The 27,133-nt window shown below is 46.7% G+C and overlaps 1 protein-coding gene across 5 annotated transcripts in view; it reads left to right on the forward strand.

The window, feature by feature from the left end:
- Positions 1-27,133, forward strand: part of LOC134958672 (RNA-binding protein 6-like) — a 196,996-nt gene that overhangs the window by 73,161 nt on the left and 96,702 nt on the right. For all 5 annotated transcript variants that reach the window (XM_063941409.1, XM_063941412.1, XM_063941411.1 and 2 more), the window contains exons 7-10: positions 2,591-2,665; positions 2,755-2,815; positions 4,090-4,296; positions 5,980-6,137. In XM_063941409.1, the coding sequence (XP_063797479.1) occupies positions 2,591-2,665; positions 2,755-2,815; positions 4,090-4,296; positions 5,980-6,137 (501 nt within the window). The remainder of the gene's footprint in view (positions 1-2,590; positions 2,666-2,754; positions 2,816-4,089; positions 4,297-5,979; positions 6,138-27,133) is intronic.

Raw genomic sequence — 27,133 nt, forward strand, 5'->3', positions numbered from 1 at the left:
AGAAGGCCAGTGTGTCTGTGTAGCTATCCCGTCCTCTGCTTACAGCACAGGAACGTGAAGCACCTGCTCTGAGAATAAACCTGCCTTGGGCACGGATAGGAAAAGGCGCCAGGGAGGAGGAAAAGCTCCATTTATTCTGCCCATGGGGTATTTACCCATCTAGAATCTAGCTAACCCATTGTTAAGGGTAGCTATGGAATAATTGTGCTCCATATTATTAAGATGGGACCTTCAGACTGTGGGCATATTAGGCAATGATTGCTCCTCGTTAGCCATTTCTGAAGATACTGTTATGTTTATGTAAATAATGATGTCGCCATTCACCGATGCCCACCTATGGTTATTCCTAGTCTTGTGTGTGCACCCATTTTTATTGTTATCTGCTGAATATGGTTACAGGTGGAGATGAGCGGGTTCGGTTTTACTCTGATTTACCCGAATCTCCTTATTGGCTTACGGACGTCGCGTGTTTTGGTTAGCCAATAAGAAAAATCCAGAAAAAAAGAACTTGCGATGGTTCTGGCGTTCAGAACCGAGTAAATCCGAACCCACTCATCTCTAGTTACAGGTTATCTGATTTGTGGGGTCATTAGCGCCCAGCTTTACACACCGAACATAGGTCTGCGCTATTTCCGCAGTGAGAGATTTGCTGTTCCATTGTGAGGACAATGCAGAGTTTATAGCCATAGCTTGGGCCAGTTTATCACCTGTACATTGGAATACGCATTGCAGACACAATTGTCTGTTACTTTAGAGTCATTAGTTTGGACGAGTCCATCCGAGGCTCTGGCTAGGAGATAACCGTGACAATAACAAGGAAACATCTCTGTGATTGGTATTTTCCCCGTCCTTTATTGGGATGAGAACCATCACAGCAGGCCCTGATACTGGTGGCTTCTCCTTGAACGTGAAGGAGGAGGTTGGAACATGTGTGAAGACGTTTCAGCTCCAACGCCACATTATGGATGGGATTGTTCCAGCTCTGGGTCACCACCATGTGAGATCAGCTGTTTTCATGGGTTACAGATTGGATGCCCTTTGCCTTCTTCCCGTTGTTTAAGTGACTGTCCCGTGTATTGAGTACTTTAGAATCCCTATACATTGACTGTGACCGTTACTGTAGGTGGTGGGATATGTTCCACCCCTAGTAGTCAGGCACTGGGAAACAGATGATCGATTTTACAAAAGTGAAGGAATACCCTTGGCTGGAGCATGGCAGGGGAGTGCTCTTTATCTGTTTGGCCCGCTTTCCTCTCGGGTGGTCCCCATGTCTATCTTCCGTCCGTGGCCTTCGTTGCCAGAGGTAATGAGCAGTTGGCCGGCACAATATAGAGAGGCCTGAATGGCATCCAGCTTGCCGGCTGGAGGAAGCTATCCATGGTGGAATCCACCGCAGTGTTTTCTAATTCCAAGGTCTGGGGAACACCTTAGTCCATGTTGGAATATTGTAGCTCCCAGCAACGCCATTGGTAACACCAATGGAGGGGCCTGTGGCATTACCGTAAACTGTGATGGTCCTGCATGTTGCCATCTTACCTCTTGGCCTCCAGACATGATTTATCTTGTCTGGACTTATCCACAGTTCATTTGGAACGTTGAATGCCTACAGGGCCTCGTGCCTCAGAACGGAAGTGTCATTCCACCACTTCCCCCCCTATCCTCCTGATTGAACTCTTGCCCTCACTATTCCCCAGCAGCCTACTTTGCTAGATTAACATCCAGATGCTTTACAGATACCCTATCAGCCTGCATAGCGTCTCGCACATTGTTCAGTGGCAGAACCCCCTTACTGCCATAACGAGGGAACATGATGGATATTATGGGCTGGAAGTGTCCTTCCTCCCACATTTCTTGTTTGCGTCTTCTCTTCCATAAGAACCTGAGAAGCGAGCTAGACCTGGAATTTCCTGCAGATGCAGCTTTCTCTATGGCTTAGTGGACATGGCGCCACTTTAACATGTTTGGCTGTTGACGGTAAGTACGAACACTGTGTCCTGGCACCTAATAGTTTTCTTCCTGTGAGGAGTTTGGTGAGAGGAAGCTGGGCTAATACTGGGGAGCAGGCGTATATGCAGGAGGATGGTGGTTCTGGTAATACTACCGGTCGTACACCTATTTCATGTGCAGCGACGTGTTCTCATTGCTAAGCAGGTAATGGCAGTAAACGTGGAATAACCTCATCCACTGAAACAGGGATTTATTACATGTAAATTATTTGTGTCGCAGCTTTACTTGTGCATATGTAATTGTGGAAATACAATGTTTTACTTTAATGTAATGGACAGTAGTAAAGTAGCGCTAAGTTCTGCCTTTTTTTTTTTTTTTTTTTTTTTACACTGATCAAATTGTGGATGAATTTAGTACATATAGCGATTAGAAATCTGGATAAACTCGGCAGATTCTGACCATTTACTGGGTATTGTGCAGAGAATTTCCTCTTGGATAACTTTCCGTGTCCCCTGACTGGCTCTCTGGGCTCGTGCGTTCTGCCAAGATGTAGAGCTTTCCCCAGCTCACAGCCAGGTACTGACTACATTCCAGAGATCCATTTACTGATCACTGTCTGTAATTATTGTCCGTTATCTTTCAGGGTATTGTGTATTTTAAAGGGAAGAAAATCAACCTAAAATATATTCCTAATTCAGACCGGTGGAACTGTCAGCAGGTGAAACCATTTACACAAACACTAAAATGAGCTTTATTGGGGGAAACTGTTTATACACTAATGCGTTTTATGGCTTTTTACTCCTGTAGTGTAAGACCGTAAATGTGTTATCTAAAGAGAGGTGCTGGCAGTGCAGTGCTCTGCGGGCAGGTAAGTGTCCGACCCTGTCACTCTTTACGGATATGCTTCTAGTCTTGTGCAACACCCATCACTTGTCTGTGATGCTGTGTCCTAGACCTCTCCTCTACTCCTCCTTCCTCCAGCGTTCCCTGTAACTGCACTCTCCTCCGTCTGTCTCTGATGCTGTGTCCTAGACCTCTCCTCTACTCCTCCTTCCTTCAGCGTTCCCTGTAACTGCACTCTCCTCCGTCTATCTCTGATGCGGTGTCTTAGACCTCTCCCCTACTCCTCCTTCCTCCAGCGTTCCCTGTAACTGCACTCTCCTCCGTCTATCTCTGATGCGGTGTTCTAGACCTCCCCTCTACTCCTCCTTCCTCCAGCGTTCCCTGTAACTGCACTCTCCTCCGTCTATCTCTGATGCGGTGTCCTAGACCTCCCCTCTACTCCTCCTTCCTCCAGCGTTCCCTGTAACTGCATTCTCCTCCATGTCTCTGATGGTGTGTCCTAGACCTTCCCTCTACTCCTCCTTCCTCCAGCGTTCCCTGTAACTGCATTCTCCTCCGTCTATCTCTGATGCGGTGTCCTAGACCTCCCCTCTACTCCTCCTTCCTCCAGCGTTCCCTGTAACTGCATTCTCCTCCGTCTGTCTCTGATGCGGTGTCCTAGACCTCTCCTCTACTCCTCCTTCCTCCAGCGTTCCCTGTAACTGCATTCTCCTCCGTCTGTCTCTGATGCGGTGTACTAGACCTCCCCTCTACTCCTCCTTCCTCCAGCGTTCCCTGTAACTGCATTCTCCTCCGTCTGTCTCTGATGGTGTGTCCTAGACCTCCCCTCATCTCCTCCTTCCTCCAGCGTTCCCTGTAACTGCACTCTCCTCCGTCTATCTCTGATGCGGTGTCCTAGACCTCTCCTGTACTCCTCCTTCCAGCGTTCCCTGTAACTTCACTCTCCTCCGTCTATATCTGATGCGGTGTCCTAGACCTCTCCTCTATTCCTCCTTCCAGCGTTCCCTGTAACTGCATTCTCCTCCGTCTGTCTCTGATGCGGTGTCCTAGACCTCTCCTCTACTCCTCCTTCCAGCGTTCCCTGTAAATGCACTCTACTCCGTCTGTCTCTGATGCTGTGTCCTAGACCTCCCCTCTACTCCTCCTTCCTCCAGCATTCCCCTATACATGCCTTCTTCTTTCTTAATCCACTGACAGTCTCTGAGGTATGACTTCCCCTGTAATCGCCTTTCTCCTCCTAGCCCCCTGAAAAATATATATTTTCCTAACACATCACATTCCCTTTTTACTGCTGTGCAGGATCTGATCATCTGCCCCTCAGAGATGCCCGCAAGGTTCTACCGGCGTCATACAGACTTCCGTCTCCGCGTGGCAAGAAGCGCAAAGCAAGGCAGAATTCCTCTGCCCGTAGCCCAGACAGGAGTAAGGAGAAGACCCCTCCGAGGGAAAGAAGTCCGCTTTCTAAGAGCAGAAAAGAGACAAGGCGGTCCTTATCTAACACTGCAAGTGAGCAGAATTCATGTGTACCCTGGTCACCTACCACATTATTACCCTTTAGGTCTCATGTCAGCCCCTTCTCAACCGGCAGCAGAAGTGAGAGAATAGAAACGGCGTTCTTCTCGGTTACTGTGAGAAACTGGTCTATTTGCAGCGTTCTGCGTTTAGCCGCAGACTGAGACTAAGTGTTCCTAGCCTTACTCCCAGCCATCCGGTAAGGATCCCGGCGGTCTGAACACTGACGCCATAATCCCGACACGGGGGGTGGGGTGGTTGCTTTAGGCTTTGGGGAAATAGAGTTAGGTTTAGGCTGCAGAGAGACTGAGTTTTAGGGTTAGGCTGTGAAGAGGGGGGCAGGGGGGGATTAGGGTACTTACCTAGTAGGTGTCGGGATGTCGCTGTCGATAATTCTGGCCGCTGCGATCCCAATACCATCCCAACAGGGGATCAGTATGAAATACCTGCAATCAAAATCCTGGCGGTCAAAATACAGACATTTAAAATGTCGACAGGTTAAAAAGTTGATACAAGTTTTTCGTTGTGTCGACATAGGTTGACATGGACACCGTATAAATGTACCGCGTCCACTGGGATGGTAAAGTATGAACAAGTTGGTTTCAATAAAAAACAACAACCTCATGTTGACTTTTTGACCTGTCGGGATTTTAAATGTCGGGATTTTGGTTGTAGGTAAATTGACCGCATCCCCCCAAGAGGACGCTTATGTAAATCTTCACTCAGTCATTGACACTTTGTATTTATGATAGCTAGGCTCCTGTAGATGCCGTAAGAGTGACATAACCAAGGTAATAGGATTGTCCCCTTACACTTTCATCACTTTGAACATTTGGATTCGGTGGCATTTAAGTTTCGTGACTGGGAAAACGACCCATCACGTAGCCATCTCCACTGCTAGGAGAGTCTCGGAGCTGTGGGATCTCTGTTTACGCCTCCATTCTCCAACGGTCACGGAGGCAGTGCAGTATTTTGGAATAAACCTTCATTTCAATGCAAAGTTGTCTTGCTTGTTCCATCGTTGTCAGGGCTTTGAGCACCTACCCTGGTAAAGTAGGTCCTATATATGTGATGTCTACGTTAGAGGTGATATGCATCCAAACAGATCATTGCTAGGAGGGTTGCTTTGGGATTTTGTCAGGCTTTCATCAGGGCAGAAAAGCCTGTTCTCAAAGAACATGGCATATTCCACCATACATGGCTTGTGGTTTCTCGGTGGTTTGGCACAGGGTCTTATCTAAGTAAGTGGGTCTTCAGCCCACATGTTAACCAAATTTCATATAATTAACAGTTTAGCGGCCAAAGATTTGTGGTAAGATGCAGCACAACGCGATTTCTGAGCCTTCCCTCCTGGTGGTGCTGTTTTGGGACATCCAGTGTCCTCCATATGATGAAAGAGAGAGTGGGATTTTCATACTTGGGTTAAAATGTTTTATCGGAGTCCATTGAGGACACTGGACCTTGTACGCTCTTGTTGTAGTTCTTGAGCTCTTGGTTTATAGTTATGTTTAGAAGTTGCTTTTGATGGGCCTCGCGCTCAATCGATTCCTCCATTTTGGGGCTTTAAGTAAGAAAATACTGATGATCCTAGCTGGCTATGGGCTTCTAGGGGGAAAAAGTTTCTTATCTCTAAGTATTTAAGGTCATTTATAGGTTTATTGCCTTCTCCATCCACAGCTGTCATCATTAAAGGACTTGGCTTCTATACGACTGCAGACAGCGTGGTGAAAGCGCTCAAACCTTACGCACAGATATCGGTGCACAATGTCCGCGTCGTGAGAAATCGCAAGTCTGAGCGTTGTGGATTTGGCTTCGTAGATCTCAAGGATCACAAGGTAGGAGAAAGGACGGCGGTTTTCCATGACCTGTTCTGGGGCCTCCACAAATTGTCACTTAATTTAGTCATAGTATAAAATGAGTAACATAACCGTAAATCACGTAAGCATGGAAACTGTTTATGGGTCACTACAGCTTCACACAAATCTAGAGAACTCTGATGGTGGGAAATGTCTCTCTGGGAATGGACATGTGGCACCATCCTCCAGTAGATGGAACCACGCTGACGTGACTCTATAACAGGACAAGCAATAAGTCAGGTGTTGCATGTATGCAGAGAGAATGGACAGTACCCTGCACCTGGAGTTCTGGCCATTACTATACCGGCACAGGTTTTCTCTTGAGGATTTTTACGGGCCAGCGATTGAGTAGTAGTAGTATTTACATGATTGTTGTGTGTTAGTTCAAACAAATTCATGAATGGGAAAGGTGATGAAAAGACCATAGTATATAGGTTTTTGTGTTGAAGCTTGTGATTAGAATGTAAATAACCGTAACTGAGTGTAACGTGGCAGAATAGGTCAGCGATACCAGTAGTCCAAGTCATTGAGACAGCATTTCCACCTAGGCGGAGAGCAGTGCGCCTTTAGATACGGCTCCTCCATTACTGATCTTGACTATATATGTCCGTTTTCTGCAAAGCGTGATTCATGCAGCCATGTTGTGACCCCTCCATACTGAGTCCTGACATCACCAGGTTATATGTTCCCAGGGTTAGGTGTAAGGGCCATGGAGAATTGGTCTCGCCTGGTTGACAGGAATCGGAAGCTGCCATTAAGGTGTATTTATGTGGCATATGAGTAAGGGGGGTGGACATACATTTTTGATGGTGAGACTGTATTTGGCTCTTACTGGACTGGGGGAGGTGGGGTTCTGGCATTTTAGGCTCTGACCCTTTAAGTAAATCTGTTATTTTATTTCCTTATTTCTCATACGTCCTAGAGGATGCTGGGGACACCAAAAGGACCATGGGGTATAGACTGGATCCGCAGGAGACATGGGCACTTTAAGACTTTGAAAGGGTGTGAACTGGCTCCTCCCTCTATGCCCCTCCTCCAGACTCCAGTTTTAGATCTGTTCCCAGGCAGACTGGATGCACAACTGAGGATCTCTACTGAGTTTCTCGGAAAATACTTTGTTAGGTTTCTTATTTTCAGGGAGCACTGCTGGCAACTGTCTCCCTGCATCGTGGTACTTAGCGGAGAGGAGTCAGACCTACTTGTAATGAGTTTAAAGGCTCTGCTTCTTGGCTACAGGACACCATTAGCTCCTGAGGGTTTGGAACACTAGGTACGCCTAGGGGTTCATTCCCAGAGCCCGCCGTCACCTCCCTTGCAGAGTCAGAAGACAGGTGACAGGTGAGTAGAAGAAGATTAGAAGACTTCAGTGACGGCTTTCTGAGGTACCGCACATCAATGGCGCTGTGCGCCATGCTCCCATACACAGCGGCACTGCAGGGTGCAAGACGCGGGGTGCGCCCTGGGCAGCATTATCAACCTCTTTTAAAGCTGGCAGACTGTAATTGATGTTCCTTGGCACAAAATTCATACCCCCGCCGGCATTATTTGATTGAAAAAGAGCGGGCTGAAGCGCGCCATGTAGGGGGCGGGGCTTAGCCTTCACAGCTCTCATCAGCGCCATTTTCTCTCTAGAGCATGCAGAGACGCTGGTCTTTCCTCACCACCTGCTATAACAAGTAGCAGGGTGCAAAACGGGGGGGGGGGGGGGGGGGGACAGCATATTTGGTGCAAAATTAAGTGATTCTAAAGCGCTGACATTATAGATATAATGTTCAGAACCGGGACAGGCGCTAGGTTGTGAGCTGGCAAACTCCCTCTGTTTCTCTGACAGGCTTTACTGTGGGTCTGTCCCCCTTTTGGCTCAGTGTGTCTGTGGGTGTCGGTACAGGTGTGTCGGTATGTCTGAGGCGGAGTGCTCTTCCCAGGAGGTGACTGGTTTGGGGGCAGAAACGTCTGAGGAGTGAACCTGTCGGCACCGCCGACTCCTTACTGGGTTAATGTGTTAAATGCGTTGAATGCTAATGTGGCTCTTATTAATAAGAGATTAGATAAATCTGAGTCTCAGAACCAGGTATGGAAAAAATCTGTGGAGGATGTGTTATCACAGGTCCAGACCCCCTCGGGGTCACAAACGTTCGTTTGCGCAGTTAGCAGACACAGATACCGACACGGACACTGACTCCAGTGTCGACTGTAGTGATGCCAGATTAGACCCATAATTGGCAATGAGTATTCAGTACATGATTGTGGCTATAAAAGACGTGTTACACATCACTGAGGACCCTGCTGTTCCTGATACTAGGGTCTGTATGTATAAAGGAAAGAAACCTGAGGTAACGTTTACTCCCTCTCATGAACTGAAGGCCCTTTTTGAAAAAATGTGGGAAAATCCTGACAAAGTATGATTCCCAAAAGGATTCAAATGGCGTATCCGTTCCCCTCTGGGGATAGAGAAAAGTGGGAGTCGCCTCCCGTTGTAGACAAGGTGGGCAGCTTAAGGATCCTGCATATCGCAGACCGGAAAATACGCTGAAATCCATTTACGTCACCACAGGTACACTACTCAGGTCAGCTATTGCATCTGCGTGGGTGAGTAGTGCTATCGAAAAATGGGCAGATAACTTGTCATCTGATATAGATACCCTGGACAGGGATACCATCCTTTTAACGCTGGGTTATATCGGGAACGCTGCAGCCTGCCTAAAGGAAGCTGCGAGAGATATTGGCCTCTTGGGTTCAAGGGCCAATGCCATGGCAGTCTCAGCTAGGAGGGCATTGTGGATTCATCAATGGAATGCTGATGTGGACTCTACGAAAGCTATGGAGTCTCTACCATATAAAGGTGGGTGTATTGTTTGGTGAAGGTCTCGTGGAGCTGGTATCTACGGCTACCGCGGGTAAGTCGTCATTTTTGCCGTATGTTCCTCCACAACAAACGAAAGCACACCACTTGCAGATGCAGTCCTTTCGGCTGAATAAATACAAAAAAGGAAAAGGTCAAAGATCTCCGGCCGTTGACCCCTCTGCGGGAGTCCGCACCAGTGGGGCACGTCTACGGCTCTTCAGTCCGTTCTGGATTCGTTCGGACCTGGACCCCTGAGTGTTAGGAATAGTGTCCCAGGGGTACAAACTAGAGTTTCAAGATGTTCCCCCTCTACGATTTTTCAAATCAGCCTTGCCAGCTTCTCTTTCGGACAGGGAGGTTGTATGCGATGCAATACAAAAGTTGTGTCTCAATCAGGTCATTATCAGGGTTCCCCCGTCAGAACAGGGGGAAGGCTTTTATTCGAGCCTGTTTGTGGTCCCGAAGCCGGACGGCTCGGTCAGACCTATTCTGAACCTAAATTTTATGGTGTCTGTCGACATAAAGGATGCCTACTTACACGTCCCCATATATCCTCCGCATCAGGCTTACCTGAGGTTTGCAGTTCAGGATGGTCATTACCAATTTCAGACGTTGCCGTTTGGTCTGTCCACGGCTCCGAGGGTTTTCACCAAAGTTATGGCGGAAATTATGGTTCTCCTGCGCAAGCAAGGGGTCACAATTATCCCGTGCTTGGACGATCTCCTGATAAAGGCGAGATCCAAGGACCAATTGCTGCAGAGCATTACGCTCTCACTGACTGCTCTGCAACAACATGGTTAGCTCCTAAACTTGCCAAAGTCACAGTTGAATTCGACGAAAAGACTGTCATTTTTGGGAATGATTCTGGACACGGAATTAGAGTTTTTCTTCCAGAAGAGAAGGCTCTAGAAATTCAGAGTCTGGTCAAACAAATTTTGAAACCAGCAACAGTGTCTATCCATCAATGCACTCGATTGCTGGGGAAGATGGTGGCGGCCTACGAGGCCATTCAATTTGTCCGGTTCCATGCCAGAGTGTTTCAGTGGGATCTGTTGGACAAGTGGTCCGGATCCCATCTGCACATGCACCGGAAAATAATACTGTTATCCAGGACCAGAATCTCACTCCTGTGGTGGCTGCACGGCTCTCGCCTCCTAGAGGAATGCAGGTTCGGGATCCAGGACTGGACCCTAGTGACCACGGATGCGAGCCTCCAAGGCTGGTGTGCAGTCACACAGGGGGAAACCTTCCAGGGAAAATGGTCAAGCCAGGAAGTTTCTCTAAACATAAATGTGTTGGAGTTAAGGGCCATTTACAACTGCCTTCTTCAGGCGGAACGTCTTCTTCGCAACCTGCCCGTCCTGATCCAGTCGGACAATATAACAGCAGTAGCACACACAAACCGCCAGGGCGGAACAAAGAGCAGGGCTGCGATGGCAGAGGCCACAAAAGGTGTCCGCTCGGTGGAAAGACATACAAGCGCTCTGTCAGCGGTATTCATTCCAGGAGTGGACAACTGGGAAGCAAACTTCCTCAGCAGACACGATCTCCATCTGGGAGAGTGGGGTCTTCATCAAAAGGTCTTCGCAGAAGTGACAAGTCTTTGGGGAACTCCTCGAATAGACATGATGGCGTCTCGCCTCAACAAGAAACTTCAGAGATATTGTTCCAGGTCGATAGACCCTCAAGCAATAGCAGTGGATGCCCTAGTGACACCATGGGTGTTTCAGTCGGTGTACGTGTTCCCTCCGATTCCACTCATTCCAAAGGTGCTAAAGATCATAAGAACAAAGGTTCAGGCGATCCTCATTGTTCCGGACTAGCCAAGAAGGGCTTGGTATCCAGATCTTCAGGAATTGCTCATGGGAGATCCCTGGCCCCTTCCTCTACGAGAGGATCTGTTACAGCAAAGGCCGTGCATGTATCAAGACTTACCGCGGCTACGTTTGATGGCTTGGCGGTTAAGCGCCGGATCTTAGCCCGAAAGGGTATTCCCAGTGAAGTCATTCCCACACTTCTCCAGGCTAGTAAAGAAGTAACGGCGAAACATTACCACCGTATTTGGAGAAAATGTGTCTTGGTGTGAATCCAAGAAAGCTCCTGCAGAAGAATGAGCTAGGGCGTTTTCTCCATTTTCTGCAAGCAGGTGTGGATGCGGGCCTAAAGTTAGGCTCAATTAAAGTACAAATTTCGGCCTTATCAATTTTCTTTCAAAAATAATTGGCCTCCCTTTCAGAAGTTCAGACTTTCGTGAAAGGCATGCTGCACATCCAACCTCCTCCATTTGTGGCACCATGAGATCTTAATGTGGTGTTGCAGTTCCTTCAATCACATTGGTTTGAACCTTTGCAGAAGATGGAGTTGAAATTTCTTACTTGGAAAGTGGTCATGCTATTAGCCTTAGCATCCGCGAGGCGGGTGTCTGAGTTAGCGGCCTTGTCTCACAAGAGCCCGTATTTAAACTTCCATGAAGATAGAGCAGAGCTGAGGACTCGTCAACAATTTCTGCCAAAGGTGGTTTCATCTTTCCACATGAACCAACCTATTGTGGTGCCAGTGGCTACTGACGCCTTCGCTTAGTCAAAGTCTCTAGATGTGGTTAGGGCCTTGAAGAAGATTTGTCGCCAGGACGACTCATCTGAGGAAAACAGACGCTCTGTTTGTCCTCTATGCTCCCAACAAAATTGGGGCTCCTGCTTCTAAGCAGACTATTGCACGCTGGATCTGTACTACGATTTAGCATGCTCATTCTACGGCTGGATTGCCGTTACCGAAATCAGTGAAGGCCTACTCTACCAGAAAGGTGGGCGCATCCTGCATTACAACTCTGCCGAGCAGCTACTTGGTCGGGTTCAAACATTTTTGCGAAGTTTTACAAGTTTGATACCCTGGCTGTTGAGGACCTCATGTTTGGTCAATCGGTGCTGCAGAGTCATCCGCACTCTCCCGCCCGTCCTGGAGCTTTGGTATAGACCCCATGGTCCTTTTGGTGTCCCCAGCATCCTCTAGGACGTATGAGAAAAAAGGATTTTAATACCTACCGGTAAATCCTTTTCTCTTAGTCCTTAGAGGATGCTGGGCGCCCGTCCCAGTGCGGACTCTATGTGCAGTTATTAGTTCTGTTTACACACGGGTTGTGTTATGTTAGTCAGCCTATTGCTCATGCCGTTAACTGGAGTTTTGTTAATGCCATGTTGTACGGCGTGTTTGAGGTGTGAGCTGGTATGTGTCCCACTTTAGTTACCTATAAATCTTTTCCTCGAAATGTCCGTCTCCCTGGGCACAGTTCCTATAACTGGAGTCTGGAGGAGGGGCATAGATGGAGGAGCCAGTTCACACCCCTTAAAAGTCTTAAAGTGCCCATGTCTCCTGCGGATCCCGTCTATACCCCATGGTCCTTTTGGTGTCCCCAGCATCCTCTACGGACTGATAGAAAAGGATTTACCGGTAGGTATTAAAATCCTATTTTTTCTAGCATCCATAAGGGATATTGGGGACACATTAGTACGATGGGTATAGAAGGGGTCCAAAGGAGCCAGTGCACTTTAAAATTCTTCAGCTGGGTGTGCTGGCTCCTCCCCTCTATGTTCCCTCCTACAGGCAGTTTAGAAAAAAAGTGCCCTCAGGAGAGGATGCACATCTCTGAGCTCCAGAGTTTTCTTATTATAAATAGAAGAAACTGTGGAACCTCGTCCACTTGTACCTTCCCGGTTGAGGCACAGAAGAACAGTGAGGTACCTTGGGAGTATGGAGGGGGTGGAGAGTTTCTAATTTAAATATTGAAATGTGCCTATCCCGGCTAACGCCCCGTCCATATCCCAAGAGTACTCCAGTGCCCCCTGTGGATTCAAAGAAAAGGATTTATCTGGCAAGTACCAAAATACTATTTTTAAAACTTGTGGGGGTTTTTCCGGTATGCTGTTTGGGCAACAGCATACCTGCACCGTGGGAGTTAGGAGGGAGGGGGGGGGGGGCGGTCACCGGTCTCGTGAGGTGCAGGGCTGCTTCTCCGCTGCAGGACCACCGTCCTGAGGGGCTGTTTGTTCAACGGGGCACTGCGCCTTAGCTGTCGCAACCGTAGCATGCTGCACACCCCTAACGCTGCCTGAAGGTGATAGTCGGTGGAGAGTACAAACTGGGGGCCCCGCTGGGGGGTCCGCCGGTTCATGGTACGTGTGAGGCGTATGGGTCCCTCCTGGGTGGCACCCGCTGTAGCCCCTGCGTGACAATGGCTGTAGTTAACGTTTGTGAGGCTACAGCGCGATTAGGAGTCATGGGCAGTATAAATATGTAACCGTAGCTCCTTACGCCGTTACGAGGGGTGGCGCTACATCAGAGCGGGCTCAGGTGCATTTTGGCGCCTTCCTCTGCATAAGCAGCAGCCTCACACAGCTCCTCCAGACTGTCACACGCTGGATCACTGGTACAGGGTGTGGATTAGGGGGAGAGCCGCTATTTGTGCACAGTAATTCCTTTAGAGAAATCCATTGTATAAGCAGTTTAACTGAGATATTATATATATATATATATATATATATATATATATATATATATATATATATTTATATAATTTCTCTGACGTCCTAGTGGATGCTGGGGACTCCGTAAGGACCATGGGGAATAGACGGCTCCGCAGGAGACTGGGCACATCTAAAGAAAGATTTAGGACTATCTGGTGTGCACTGGCTCCTCTCCCTATGATCCTCCTCCAAGCCTCAGTTAGATTTCTGTGCCCGGCCGAGCTGGATGCACACTAGGGGCTCTCCTGAGCTCCTAGAAAGAAAGTATAGTTTAGGTTTTTTATTTTACAGTGAGACCTGCTGGCAACAGGCTCACTGCAGCGAGGGACTAAGGGGAGAAGAAGCGAACCTACCTAAGTGGTGGTAGCTTGGGCTTCTTAGGCTATTGGACACCATTAGCTCCAGAGGGATCGCACACAGGACCCGACCTCGTCGTCCGTTCCCGGAGCCGCGCCGCCGTCCCCCTTACAGAGCCAGAAGGTCCGGAAAATCGGCGGCTGAAGACTTCTGTCTTCTCCAAGGTAGCGCACAGCATTGCTCCTCATGCACACCACACACTTCGGTCACTGATGGGGGGGGGGGGGCGCCCTGAGCAGCAATATTAACACCTTGGCTGGCAAAACTGACACACCATATATAGCCCCAGAGGCTATATAGGTGTAAATTACCCCTGCCAGAATAACACAAAAAGCGGGAGAAAGCCCGTCGATAAAGGGGCGGAGCCATCTCCCTCAGCACACTGGCGCCATTTTCACTCACAGATCCGCTGGAAGGATCGCTCCCTGGCTCTCCCCTGCAGTCCTGCACTACAGAAAGGGTAAAAAAGAGAGGGGGGGCACTAAATTTAGGCGCAGTATATATATAATACAAGCAGCTATAGGGGAAAACACTCTGTATAGTGATATCCCTCTGTTATATAGCGCTCTGGTGTGTGCTGGCATACTCTCCCTCTGTCTCCCCAAAGGGCTTTGTGGGGTCCTGTCCTCTGTCAGAGCATTCCCTGTGTGTGTGCTGTGTGTCGGTACCGCTGTGTCGACATGTATGATGAGGAAAATGATGTGGAGGCAGAGCAAATGCCTGTAAATGTGTTGTCACCCCCTGAGGGGTCGACACCTGTGTGGATGGACTTATGGAAGGAATTACGTGACAGTGTCAGCTCCTTACATAAAAGGTTTGACGACCTAGGACAGCCGGCTACTCAGCTTGTGACTGTTCCAGCGTCTCAAATGTCATCAGGGGCTTTAAAACGCCCGCTACCTCAGATGGCAGACACGGATACCGACTCCAGTGTCGACGACGATGAGACTAGTGTACCCTCCAATAGGTCCACCCGTTACATGATTGAGGCAATGAAAAATGTATTACACATTTCTGATAGTACCCCAGGTACCACAAAAAAGGGTATTATGTTCGGTGACAAAAAACTACCAGTAGTTTTTCCTGCATCTGAGGAATTAAATGAGGTGTGTGAGGAAGCCTGGACTTCCCCCGATAAGAAATTGATAATTTCTAAACGGTTATTGGCAGCGTACCCTTTCCCGCCAGAGGATAGGTCACGTTGGGAAACATCCCCTAGGGTAGATAAAGCGCTTACACGTTTATCAAAACAGGTGGCACTACCGTCTCAGGATACGGCCGCCCTAAAGGATCCTGCTGATAGAAAGCAGGAGGCTACCCTAAAAGCTATATATGCACACACGGGCATTATATTGCGACCAGCGATTGCATCAGCATGGATGTGCAGTGCTGCTGCTGCGTGGTCAGATTCCCTGTCGGATAATATTGATACCCTGGATAGGGACAATATTTTGCTGACAGTAGAGCATATAAAAGACGCTGTCTTATACATGCGCGATGCACAGAGGGATATTTGCCGGCTGGCATCAAAAATAAGCGCAATGTCCATTGCCGCCAGAAGGGGGTTATGGACTCGGTAATGGTCAGGTGATGCCGATTCAAAAAGGCACATGGAAGTTTTGCCTTATAGGGGGGTGGAACTGTTTGGGGATGGTCTTTCAGACCTCGTTTCCACAGCTACGGCTGGGAAATCGACATTTTTTCCACAGGCTACCCCACAGCAAAAGAAAGCACCGTTTTATCAAGTACAGTCCTTTCGGCCCCATAAACACAAGAGGGCTCGAGGCGCATCCTTTCTGCCGAGAGGCAAAGGTAGAGGGAAAAAGCTGCAGCATACAGCCAGTTCCCAAGAGCAAAAGTCCTCCCCCGCGTCCGGTAAGTCCACAGCATGACGCTGGGGCTTCACAGGCGGACCCGGGTACGGTGGGGGCCCGTCTCAGAAATTTCAGCACACAGTGGGCTCTCACAGGTGGATCCCTGGATCCTTCAAGTAGTATCTCAGGGGTACAGGCTGGAATTCGAGACGTTCCCGCCCCCCCCCCCCCCCCCCCCCGCCGTTTTCTAAAATCTGCCTTACCAGCAACTCCCTCTGCCAGGGAGGCAGTGTTGGTGGCTATCCAAAAACTGTATTCACAGCAAGTGATTGTCAAGGTACCCCTCCTTCAGCAAGGAAAGGGTTACTATTCCACAATGTTTGTGGTACCGAAACCGGACGGTTCGGTGAGACCCATCTTAAATTTAAAATCCTTGAACACTTATATCAGAAAGTTCAAGTTCAAGATGGAATCGCTCAGGGCGATTATTGCGAGCCTGGACGAGGGGGATTACATGGTCTCTCTGGACATCAAGGATGCCTACCTGTATGTCCCCATTTACCCTCCTCACCAGGAGTACCTCAGATTTGTGGTATAGGACTGTCACTATCAGTTCAAGACGCTGCCGTTTGGATTATCCACGTCACCGAGGGTCTTTACCAAGGTGATGGCCGAAATGATGATACTCCTTCGCAAGAAGGGAGTTTTAATTATCCCGTAGTTGGACGATCTCCTGATAAAGGCGAGGTCCAAGGAACAGTTGGTAGTGGGGATAGCACTTTCTCGGGAAGTGCTACAACAGCACGGCTGGATTCTCAATATTCCAAAGTCACAGCTGGTCCCGACGACACGTCTTCTGTTCCTGGGAATGATTCTGGACACAGACCAGAAATAAGTGTTTCTTCCAGTGGAAAAAGCCGAGGAGTTGTCATCTCTAGTCAGAGACCTCCTAAAACCGGGACAGGTGTCTGTACATCAATGCACACGAGTCCTGGGAAAAATGGTAGCTTCGTATGAAGCAATTCCATTCGGAAGGCTCCACGCAAGGACTTTCCAGTGGGACCTGTTGGACAAATGGTCCGGGTCCCATCTCCAGATGCAACAGCGGATAACCCTGTCGGCAAGGACCAGGGTGTCGCTGCTGTGGTGGCTGCAGAGGGCTCATCTACTAGAGGGCCGCAGATTTGGAATACAGGACTGGGTCCTGGTGACCACGGATGCCAGCCTTCGGGGCTGGGGTGCAGTCACACAGGGAAGAAATTTCCAAGGACTGTGGTCAAATCAGGAGATTTCGCTTCACATAAATATTCTGGAGCTAAGGGCCATTTACAATGCTCTAAGCCAAGCAAGGCCCCTGCTTCAGAACCAACCGGTACTGATCCAATCAGACAACATCACGGCGGTCGCCCATGTAAACAGACAGGGCGGCACAAGAAGCAGGAGGGCAATGGCAGAAGCCACAAGGATTCTCCGATGGGCGGAAAATCATGTGTTAGCACTGACAGCAGTGTTCATTCCGGGAGTGGACAACTGGGAAGCAGACTTCCTCAGCAGGCACGACCTCCACCCGGGAGAATGGGGACTTCATCCAGAAGTCTTCCAAATGCTGGTAAACCGTTGGGAAAGACCACAGGTGGACATGATGGCGTCCCGCCTCAACAAAAAGCTAAAAAGATATTGCGCCAGGTAAAGGGACCCTCAGGCGATCGCTGTGGACGCTCCAGTAACACCGTAGGTGTACCAGTCGGTGTTTGTGTTTCCTCCTCTGCCTCTCATTCCCAAGGTACTGAGAATAATACGAAGGCGAGGAGTGAAAACTATACTCGTGGTTCCGGACTGGCCAAGAAGAGCTTGGTACCCGGAACTTCAAGAGATGCTTTCAGAGGACCCTTGGCCTCTGCCGCTCAGACAAGACCTGCTGCAGCAGGGGCCCTGTCTGTTCCAAGACTTACCGCGGCTACGTTTGACGGCATGGCGGTTGAACACCGGATCCTGAAGGAAAAGGGCATTCCGGAGGAAGTCATCCCTACCCTGATCAAAGCCAGGAAGGATGTCACCGCAAAACATTATCAGTGCATTTGGCGGAAATATGTTGCTTGGTGTGAGGCCAGGAAGGCCCCAACGGAGGAATTTCAACTGGGTCTATTCCTGCATTTCCTGCAAGCAGGGGTGACGTTGGGCCTCAAATTGGGGTCCATTAAGGTCCAGATTTCGGCCCTGTCTATTTTCTTCCAGAAAGAACTGGCTTCACTGCCTGAAGTTCAGACTTTTGTCAAAGGAGTTCTGCATATTCAGCCTCCTTTTGTGCCCCCAGTGGCACCTTGGGATCTCAATGTGGTTTTGGAGTTCCTGAAATCACATTGGTTTGAACCACTTAAGACTGTGGATTTGAAATATCTCACGTGGAAAGTGGTCATGCTGTTGGCCCTGGCTTCGGCCAGGCGTGTGTCAGAATTGGCGGCTTTGTCATATAAAAGCCCTTATCTGATTTTCCATATGGATAGGGCAGAGTTGAGGACTCGTCCTCAGTTTCTCCTGAAGGTGGTATCAGCGTTTCACTTGAACCAGCCTATTGTGGTGCCTGCGGCTACTAGGAACTTGGAGGATTCCAAGTTACTGGACGTAGTCAGGGCCCTGAAAATGTATGTTTCCAGGACGGCTGGAGTCCGGAAAACTGACTCGCTGTTTATCCTGTATGCACCCAACAAACTGGGTGCTCCTGCTTCTAAGCAGACTATCGCGCGCTGGATTTGTAGCACTATTCAGCTGGCGCATTCTGCGGTGGGACTACCGCAGCCTAAATCTGTAAAAGCCCATTCCACAAGGTAGGTGGGCTCATCTTGGGCGGCTGCCCGAGGGGTCTCGGCTTTACAACTTTGCCGAGCTGCTACTTGGTCAGGGGCAAACACGTTTGCAAAATTCTACAAATTTGATACCCTGGCTGAGGAGGACCTGGAGTTCTCTCATTCGGTGTTGCAGAGTCATCCGCACTCTCCCGCCAGTTTGGGAGCTTTGGTATAATCCCCATGGTCCTTACGGAGTCCCCAGCATCCACTAGGACGTCAGAGAAAATAAGAATTTACTCACCGGTAATTCTATTTCTCGTAGTCCGTAGTGGATGCTGGGCGCCCATCCCAAGTGCGGATTGTCTGCAATACTTGTAAATAGTTATTGTTACACAAATCGGGTAGTTATTGCGAACCATCTGTTCAGAGGCTCCGTTGTTATACTGTTAACCGGGGTTCCTATCACGAGTTATATGGTGTGATTGGTGTGGCTGGTATGAGTCTTACCCGGGATTCAAAATCCTTCCTTATTGTGTCAGCTCTTCCGGGCACAGTGTCCTAACTGAGGCTTGGGGGAGGAGCCAGTACACACCAGATAGTCCTAAATCTTTCTTTAGATGTGCCCAGTCTCCTGCGGAGCCGTCTATTCCCCATGGTCCTTACGGAGTCCCCAGCATCCACTACGGACTACGAGAAATAGAATTACCGGTGAGTAAATTCTTATATATATATATATATATATATATATATATATATATATATATATATATATATATATATATATATATATATATATATATATATATATATATATATATATATATATATATATATATATATATAGAATGCGAGCATCCGCACTGTACTGAATCTCCAAAGGACAACACGGTGGTGCTCAACTCCAAGGAATTTTTGGGTTCCTGATAATAGTCTTTTGAAAAAGAGGGCACTCACCAATAGTTTCTTAAAAGCAGATCAGAAGGTCATTTATTGATACATTCGTTTGGTCGACGTTTCGATCACATATCAGTGATCTTTGTCAGGACAGCAAAAGCGGTGTTGTATGGTGACAGAGCACCAGAAGCAGAGTGCCAGACATGTTCAACATATACAGGTATTTATACCATCATCAATTTGAGTATCACGCCCCTCCTACACATGTCACTTCCTGTAATGTAATTTACTGAAAATAAGGAGCTAGAACCTAATATAAGTACAGTGCAGCTATTGAAGGAGAAGAATGTCTAACACCTTCCTATAGGCACCCTAAGAATGTGATATTTATTTTAAATGGTGCTAGCAATCATAGAAACGCACCAAATACAAAATACAAAAACCAGGAAGTGGTTCGTGCGTTCCAGCAGTAGCTGGAACGCACGCGCAAACCGGAAGTAACTTCCGTGAACTGGAAGTGAGGTTTAAAGAGCCGAAAACGGGAAATGAATGGTCTGAATGCGTTCCAGCAATATCTGGAACGCACAACAAAAGCAATAACATACTTGTCAATAGGGGATGACGCTCAAGTCATAGAACCCGGAATGATATATATAATAATAGATAATGATAACTTCCAAAAATGACAGGAGCAGATGCTATTCAGTAGGTTGGCTAAAGATCTCAAATAGATGGTGTACAGTGTCTTCCAAATTAAACAAAAAAACATAACTTTTAATAATAAAATTAAACAATAAAACATAACTTTTAATGATAAAATTAAACGAAAAAATGAAAAACATTTAATAATAAAAATATATATTATGTAAACCTCGGGGTATATAGGGCTTTAGTGAGGCCGCCATTGTACTGGCTGGCATCAAGAGAGCCACAATATAAGCACCGGTCACAAAAATATATACACTGATATGCCTGAGATAAGAAGAAAATAAGAAAATACACCATGACTGTAAACTAACCTAGGAAAATACCATAGGGGTTTGCTTCATTGAGACCCAATGGGATAAGTGTCTCTAATTCAAAGATCCACCGTGATTCTCGTCGTTTCAGTTTCAATTCCCTATCTCCACCGCGAATCGTTGATGGGATATGGTCAATTAACATACATTTTAGACTTGAGACTGAATGTTTGTGTTGTAACCAGTGTTTAGCTACTGGTTTATCCGTCTTATTGGTCTCCAATGCCTGTCTGATGGAATAACGGTGGTTCGCCATGCGTTCACGGAAACACCGTGTAGTGAGTCCCACATAGTATAGCCCACAGGGGCAGATGATAATATATATCACAAAGTCAGATGTGCACGACAACTTGTGTTTAATGGCAATTCGTTTTCCACTCTGTGGGTGAACAAAGGAAGATCCACTCATCATATATCTACATGTTGTACAGTCCGGACATCGGAAACAGCCCAATTTTCTCCTCGCAAGCCATGTTTGGTTTGTGATACGTGGTTGTAGAGTCGGACGCATCAACAATTGTCGCAAACTAGGCCCCCTGCGATAGGAGTGCATCGGTGGTCTTTGGCTCAGACCCACCAGTTTGGCATCTGATGCAACTATAGGCCAGTGTTTCTTGATCGTTTTTTCAACATCCTTCGACTTTGTGTCAAATGTAGAAGTAAAGATGAGTCGACCAGGCTCAAGCCTTGATGTAGGTTTCTGACCAGTATTCTTAAATTTGACCTTAGCCTTCCTGAGGCACCTGGCGACCACCTTCGGTGAGTACCCTCTCGCAAGGAATCTCTCAGACATTTCAGAAAGCTGTTGGTCAGCAATGTCCATTGAAGAGTTGTTACGTAACACACGTAAGAATTGGGAGATAGGCATACTCTCTTTTAAGCTATCTGGGTGGTGACTTGTTGCAAACAACAGTGTATTCCTATCAGTTTGTTTGCATCAGTATGAAAATACTTATATTGTCCCCAAATTTGGGGATAAGTTGGCGTATTTTGGTCGCTATATTGACGACATATTTGTCCTATGGAGAGGCACTGTGTCTGAGTTTCATGGAATGGTTCAGTATCTGAATGCAATTGATGGCCCTATCCGGTTTACCCATGAAATACACCATGACTGTATCAATTTTCTTGATGTTACTATCTTCCGGGAAGGTACACACCTAGGATCCACATTATTCCGCAAACAAACTGATAGGAATACACTGTTGTTTGCAACAAGTCACCACCCAGATAGCTTAAAAGAGAGTATGCCTATCTCCCAATTCTTACGTGTGTTACGTAACAACTCTTCAATGGACATTGCTGACCAACAGCTTTCTGAAATGTCTGAGAGATTCCTTGCGAGAGGGTTCTCACCGAAGGTGGTCGCCAGGTGCCTCAGGAAGGCTAAGGTCAAATTTAAGAATACTGGTCAGAAACCTACATCAAGGCTTGAGCCTGGTCGACTCATCTTTACTTCTACATTTGACACAAAGTCGAAGGATGTTGAAAAAACGATCAGGAAACACTGGCCTATAGTTGCATCAGATGCCAAACTGGTGGGTCTGAGCCAAAGACCACCGATGCACTCCTATCGCAGGGGGCCTAGTTTGCGACAATTGTTGATGCGTCCGACTCTACAACCACGTATCACAAACCAAACATGGCTTGCGAGGAGAAAATTGGGCTGTTTCCGATGTCCGGACTGTACAACATGTAGATCTATGATGAGTGGATCTTCCTTTGTTCACCCACAGAGTGGAAAACGAATTGCCATTAAACACAAGTTGTCGTGCACATCTGACTTTGTGATATATATTATCATCTGCCCCTGTGGGCTATACTATGTGGGACTCACTACACGGTGTTTCCGTGAACGCATGGCGAACCACCGTTATTCCATCAGACAGGCATTGGAGACCAATAAGACGGATAAACCAGTAGCTAAACACTGGTTACAACACAAACATTCAGTCTCAAGTCTAAAATGTATGTTAATTGACCATATCCCATCAACGATTCGCGGTGGAGATAGGGAATTGAAACTGAAACGACGAGAATCACGGTGGATCTTTGAATTAGAGACACTTATCCCATTGGGTCTCAATGAAGCAAACCCCTATGGTATTTTCCTAGGTTAGTTTACAGTCATGGTGTATTTTCTTATTTTCTTCTTATCTCAGGCATATCAGTGTATATATTTTTGTGACCGGTGCTTATATTGTGGCTCTCTTGATGCCAGCCAGTACAATGGCGGCCTCACTAAAGCCCTATATACCCCGAGGTTTACATAATATATATTTTTATTATTAAATGTTTTTCATTTTTTCGTTTAATTTTATCATTAAAAGTTATGTTTTATTGTTTAATTTTATTAAAAGTTATGTTTTTTTGTTTAATTTGGAAGACACTGTACACCACCATCTATTTGTGATCTTTAGCCAACCTACTGAATAGCATCTGCTCCTGTCATTTTTGGAAGTTATCATTATCTATTATTATATATATCATTCCGGGTTCTATGACTTGAGCGTCATCCCCTATTGACAAGTATGTTATTGCTTTTGTTGTGCGTTCCAGATATTGCTGGAACGCATTCAGACCATTCATTTCCCGTTTTCGGCTCTTTAAACCTCACTTCCAGTTCACGGAAGTTACTTCCGGTTTGCGCGTGCGTTCCAGCTACTGCTGGAACGCACGAACCACTTCCTGGTTTTTGTATTTTGTATTTGGTGCGTTTCTATGATTGCTAGCACCATTTAAAATAAATATCACATTCTTAGGGTGCCTATAGGAAGGTGTTAGACATTCTTCTCCTTCAATAGCTGCACTGTACTTATATTAGGTTCTAGCTCCTTATTTTCAGTAAATTACATTACAGGAAGTGACATGTGTAGGAGGGGCGTGATACTCAAATTGATGATGGTATAAATACCTGTATATGTTGAACATGTCTGGCACTCTGCTTCTGGTGCTCTGTCACCATACAACACCGCTTTTGCTGTCCTGACAAAGATCACTGATATGTGATCGAAACGTCGACCAAACGAATGTATCAATAAATGACCTTCTGATCTGCTTTTAAGAAACTATTGGTGAGTGCCCTCTTTTTCAAAAGACTAATATATATATATATATATATATATATATATATATATATATATATATATATATATATATATATATATATATATATATATATATATATATATATATATATATATTATAGAGTGTATTTATTTATTTTTCATTCTGGCTGGGTCCACAGGATAACATTGGGATATGCTGGAGCGACGGCGGAAATGGCACCAAACGGTCACAAGCTTTCTGGCCTCCCAGGATGCATCAGAGCTTTTCCATATAATCCCGTCCACTGACTCAGTCAAATCAGTTTTTTGTTTGGTGCGGAAGTAGCCGGACCATGGTCACAGGGCTGCAGTTAATAGCAGCCTGAAGCTTTTATTTTATTTTTATAGTCTTACTATGTTTTTTTCTTCTGAGTGACTTTTTCTTAAGTGTGTCTTAAATTCATGCTAGAAAGAGTCGCTCCAACAACTTTCCACCGGGTCGCAACAACAGTGCTGTCTCGGCGGGCGTCTGTGTCGGATGTTCTTGCAGGTCCATTAGACGTTACCAGGCTGTGGCCGGAGCATGGGGAGAGAAGGTAAGGCATCTGTTTCCTCCAATATAGTGTAGCTGTGTCCGGAACCCCTAGTAAGAGGAGACTACAAACAGTGTGTTGATGCGCCGCCACTCTTAAGTGCAACAGCGCTATGCTTTAAGGATCATAGGTGCCAGGACTAGGTTGAGGCCGCGATCCTTAGAGTTTAAGTAAACGGGGGGAATTAGACGCTCTCCTGTTCCCCCCCCCCTCCCCCAAGTTCATGACCAGTTTCTGCGCGTCTCCCGTCCATTAACTAATGACCTCACTTCCGTCTCAGACGCTACCATGAGGGTACTCGGTCGCAGCTTAGACGCTGCGGTTGTGTACACTAGAGTTGCCGCCTAGACCGAGTCGCAGACCGTAGCGTCTGCATACACTTATCGTTCACTGAGCGTCTCTGTCCGTTAGTAAGCGTCTGTGTCTCTCATCAGTTATCAGGAGCGGCAGTGTACACCAGTAGCGTCTGAATCCACTCAGCGTCTTTCGACCGTATTGATTGATATGGAAGTGTGGCGAGTCTCCCTGTATCCCACTCTATGGAGGAAGGGTTATACAGTACTAAAATTCTCTCTACTTGATAGTATGAATTGTTAATTTTGGTACATATTGCATATGAGGCCTGTACATTACTGTTGTTTCTGCATGATATGTCTGGAAAAAAATGGTGAAAAACAGAAATACAATTGTTCCACTTACTTGTAAGTAATTATGATGGTTGATTGTATTCTCGTATGACAAGGTCTAATATTTTAACATGTGACTGACTGCTAGTATGTGTGCTGACTTTTATATGTTTTGTTCAGGTGCACGGTTGTGGTCAGATTGATCTCACTTCTTTATCTGTCAGGTTCCTGGTTTTGTCTGTCCCCGGCGGGGGCACTAGTGGGTCAGTGTTGGTGCGATGTACACAGCGTAGAGGCGATATAAAAGTCCTGCGCATAAGCGCTGATGTTTATTAAGACAGGGATCACAGAGTAGATAGTATAACAGTAAATGATAACTGAAAACCGGCAATATAGTAACAGTGAGTGATAACTGAATCCAAAGTAACAAAGTCTCTTGCAACAAAAATATATAGTAACTTGATACTGAATGTGAATGAAATAAACAGAACTCCGGTAATACTTGAAAGCATACAGTCTCTGTATAGCAAACGTTCTTATGGCCACACTAGGCCCAAGCAGGAGACCGTCTCTATGCAATAAGCTGGTATAACTGCAGAGATGCACAGATGATATGCTGATAGCAAGTGCGCAGATAAGGTAATGAAATGAAAACACCAGAGGAGAGTCTCTTACTGCTGATAAGCTGGTAGCTGTCTGTGGCTGAAATCCAGGGTAAACAGGAAAGCTGAAGGGTGATGAATGAAAAGAAGGTAACCACGGAGGATCGCTGGAAACAGGAACACAGGAGTCGGAGAACAAGGCACACCATATGTGACTCGTTGTTCGAGGCAATGAGACTGAGCCAGGAACTGAAGTTTTTACCCCTTGCTCTGTGGTGATTGGATACTAGATCCCTGTGTGAACACACCCTGCTGGATTAGATGTCCGGATCAGCTGAGCGCAGGTGTCATAGCAACGGCTGACCCGGACAGACGCTGGTGCACAGCAGAGCACACGCTGGACGCAGTTCAGAGGCATACAATGACGTCAGTCATGGCGCTTGCGGGCAGTGTACTCATGCAGCCACAACTGGGGCCGTGACCTCCAGAGGCCTGCACACCAGCGCGCTGGTAAGTGAGATGCTGAAAAACGCCGATTCCTGACAATATCTATATATAGGTGATTTTCAGTCACAAATTGTGTAGTTGTTAAAACAGAATATTTACTATGTGAGCGGCAAAAGTGACGATTTATCAGGCACTCCTACATCCTTAACATGTTTATCTTGTAAAACAGGGTTAATTGGAATAGGCCAGTTGGTCACTTATGGGGGGTTGTGTGCGAACTGTTTTGCTTATCGGCAAAGTAAAAAACAGGATTTGGTTCAGCAACCAGTAGAACCACCATGCAGTATGTTCGCGCAGACTTTGTCTTCAATAGCGGACAGATTAACTCCAGCAGTTCCACCCCAGGTATTAGGTTACACTATTAACCCATACATGCAGCTCCCTCCTTATGGTTTGGTTCCAGTAGCCTCTACAAGTAACCAGGTTAACCAAGGTGCAGGTAAGACTAATATAGATACGTCTATGTTGCAGACTACACAAGATGATACAACAGATGATGATACAGTATATTCAAATACTCCGTATGATGATCAGTCGCAGAGTTTCAGCTCAGAGAATATAGCTGAGCTTATTGATGCAATGAAGGCTGTTCTCTCTTTGGAGGTAACAGCCAAAACAGTGTAAAAATCTAAAGCACCTGTGTTTAAACGAACAAAATCAGTTAAGACTGAATTCCCAGGGTCAGAGGATCTGACGGAAATGATGGAAGAACCCTGGGCTACGCCCAGTAAAAAATATAAGATTCCGAAAAAGTGGGATTCTTATTATCCATTTCCAGCTGCGGATTGTTCAAAAAGAGAAGTTCCTCCTAAAGTAGATGCACATGTACTGCGACTTGTGCATAAATCTGCCTTACCATTGTCATCTACCTCACTAAATGATGTCACAGACAGAAGGGTAGATAGCTTCTTGAAAAATATTTTTTTCTCAGGGGGTAATGGTAGAATAGGTAGAGCAACTACAGAATGACCTCTCCCCTCCTAATACGGAGCAGGAGTCTCATCTAGGTCGTATAAGACAAGCTGCCCAATATTTGGAAGAAGCAGCAATTGAAATGGGTATGATTGCTTCTAAAGCATCAGCCCTTACAGTAGCCGCTCGTAGAGCAGTTTGGCTACACAATTGGAAAGCAGATGCAGAATCCAAGAAAGCGCTGGAAGCATTGCCTTTCACTGGTAATATATTGTTTGGAAAACAATTATCAGATATTCTAGAATGGGAAGCTGAATCCAAAAAGATCAGATTTCCGGCTAGTTATAACCCTAAGACTAGGGGTTCAAAATTTTGTCTATTTCGATGGCAAGGCAAAGCAAAAGCTAAAGAGGAGCCTAAGCAACCCCAGTTCAATAGATCGGCCAGGGGTAG

Source organism: Pseudophryne corroboree, chromosome 9, assembly GCF_028390025.1.
Source record: "Pseudophryne corroboree isolate aPseCor3 chromosome 9, aPseCor3.hap2, whole genome shotgun sequence".
In the NCBI taxonomy this organism is placed as follows: domain Eukaryota; kingdom Metazoa; phylum Chordata; class Amphibia; order Anura; family Myobatrachidae; genus Pseudophryne; species Pseudophryne corroboree.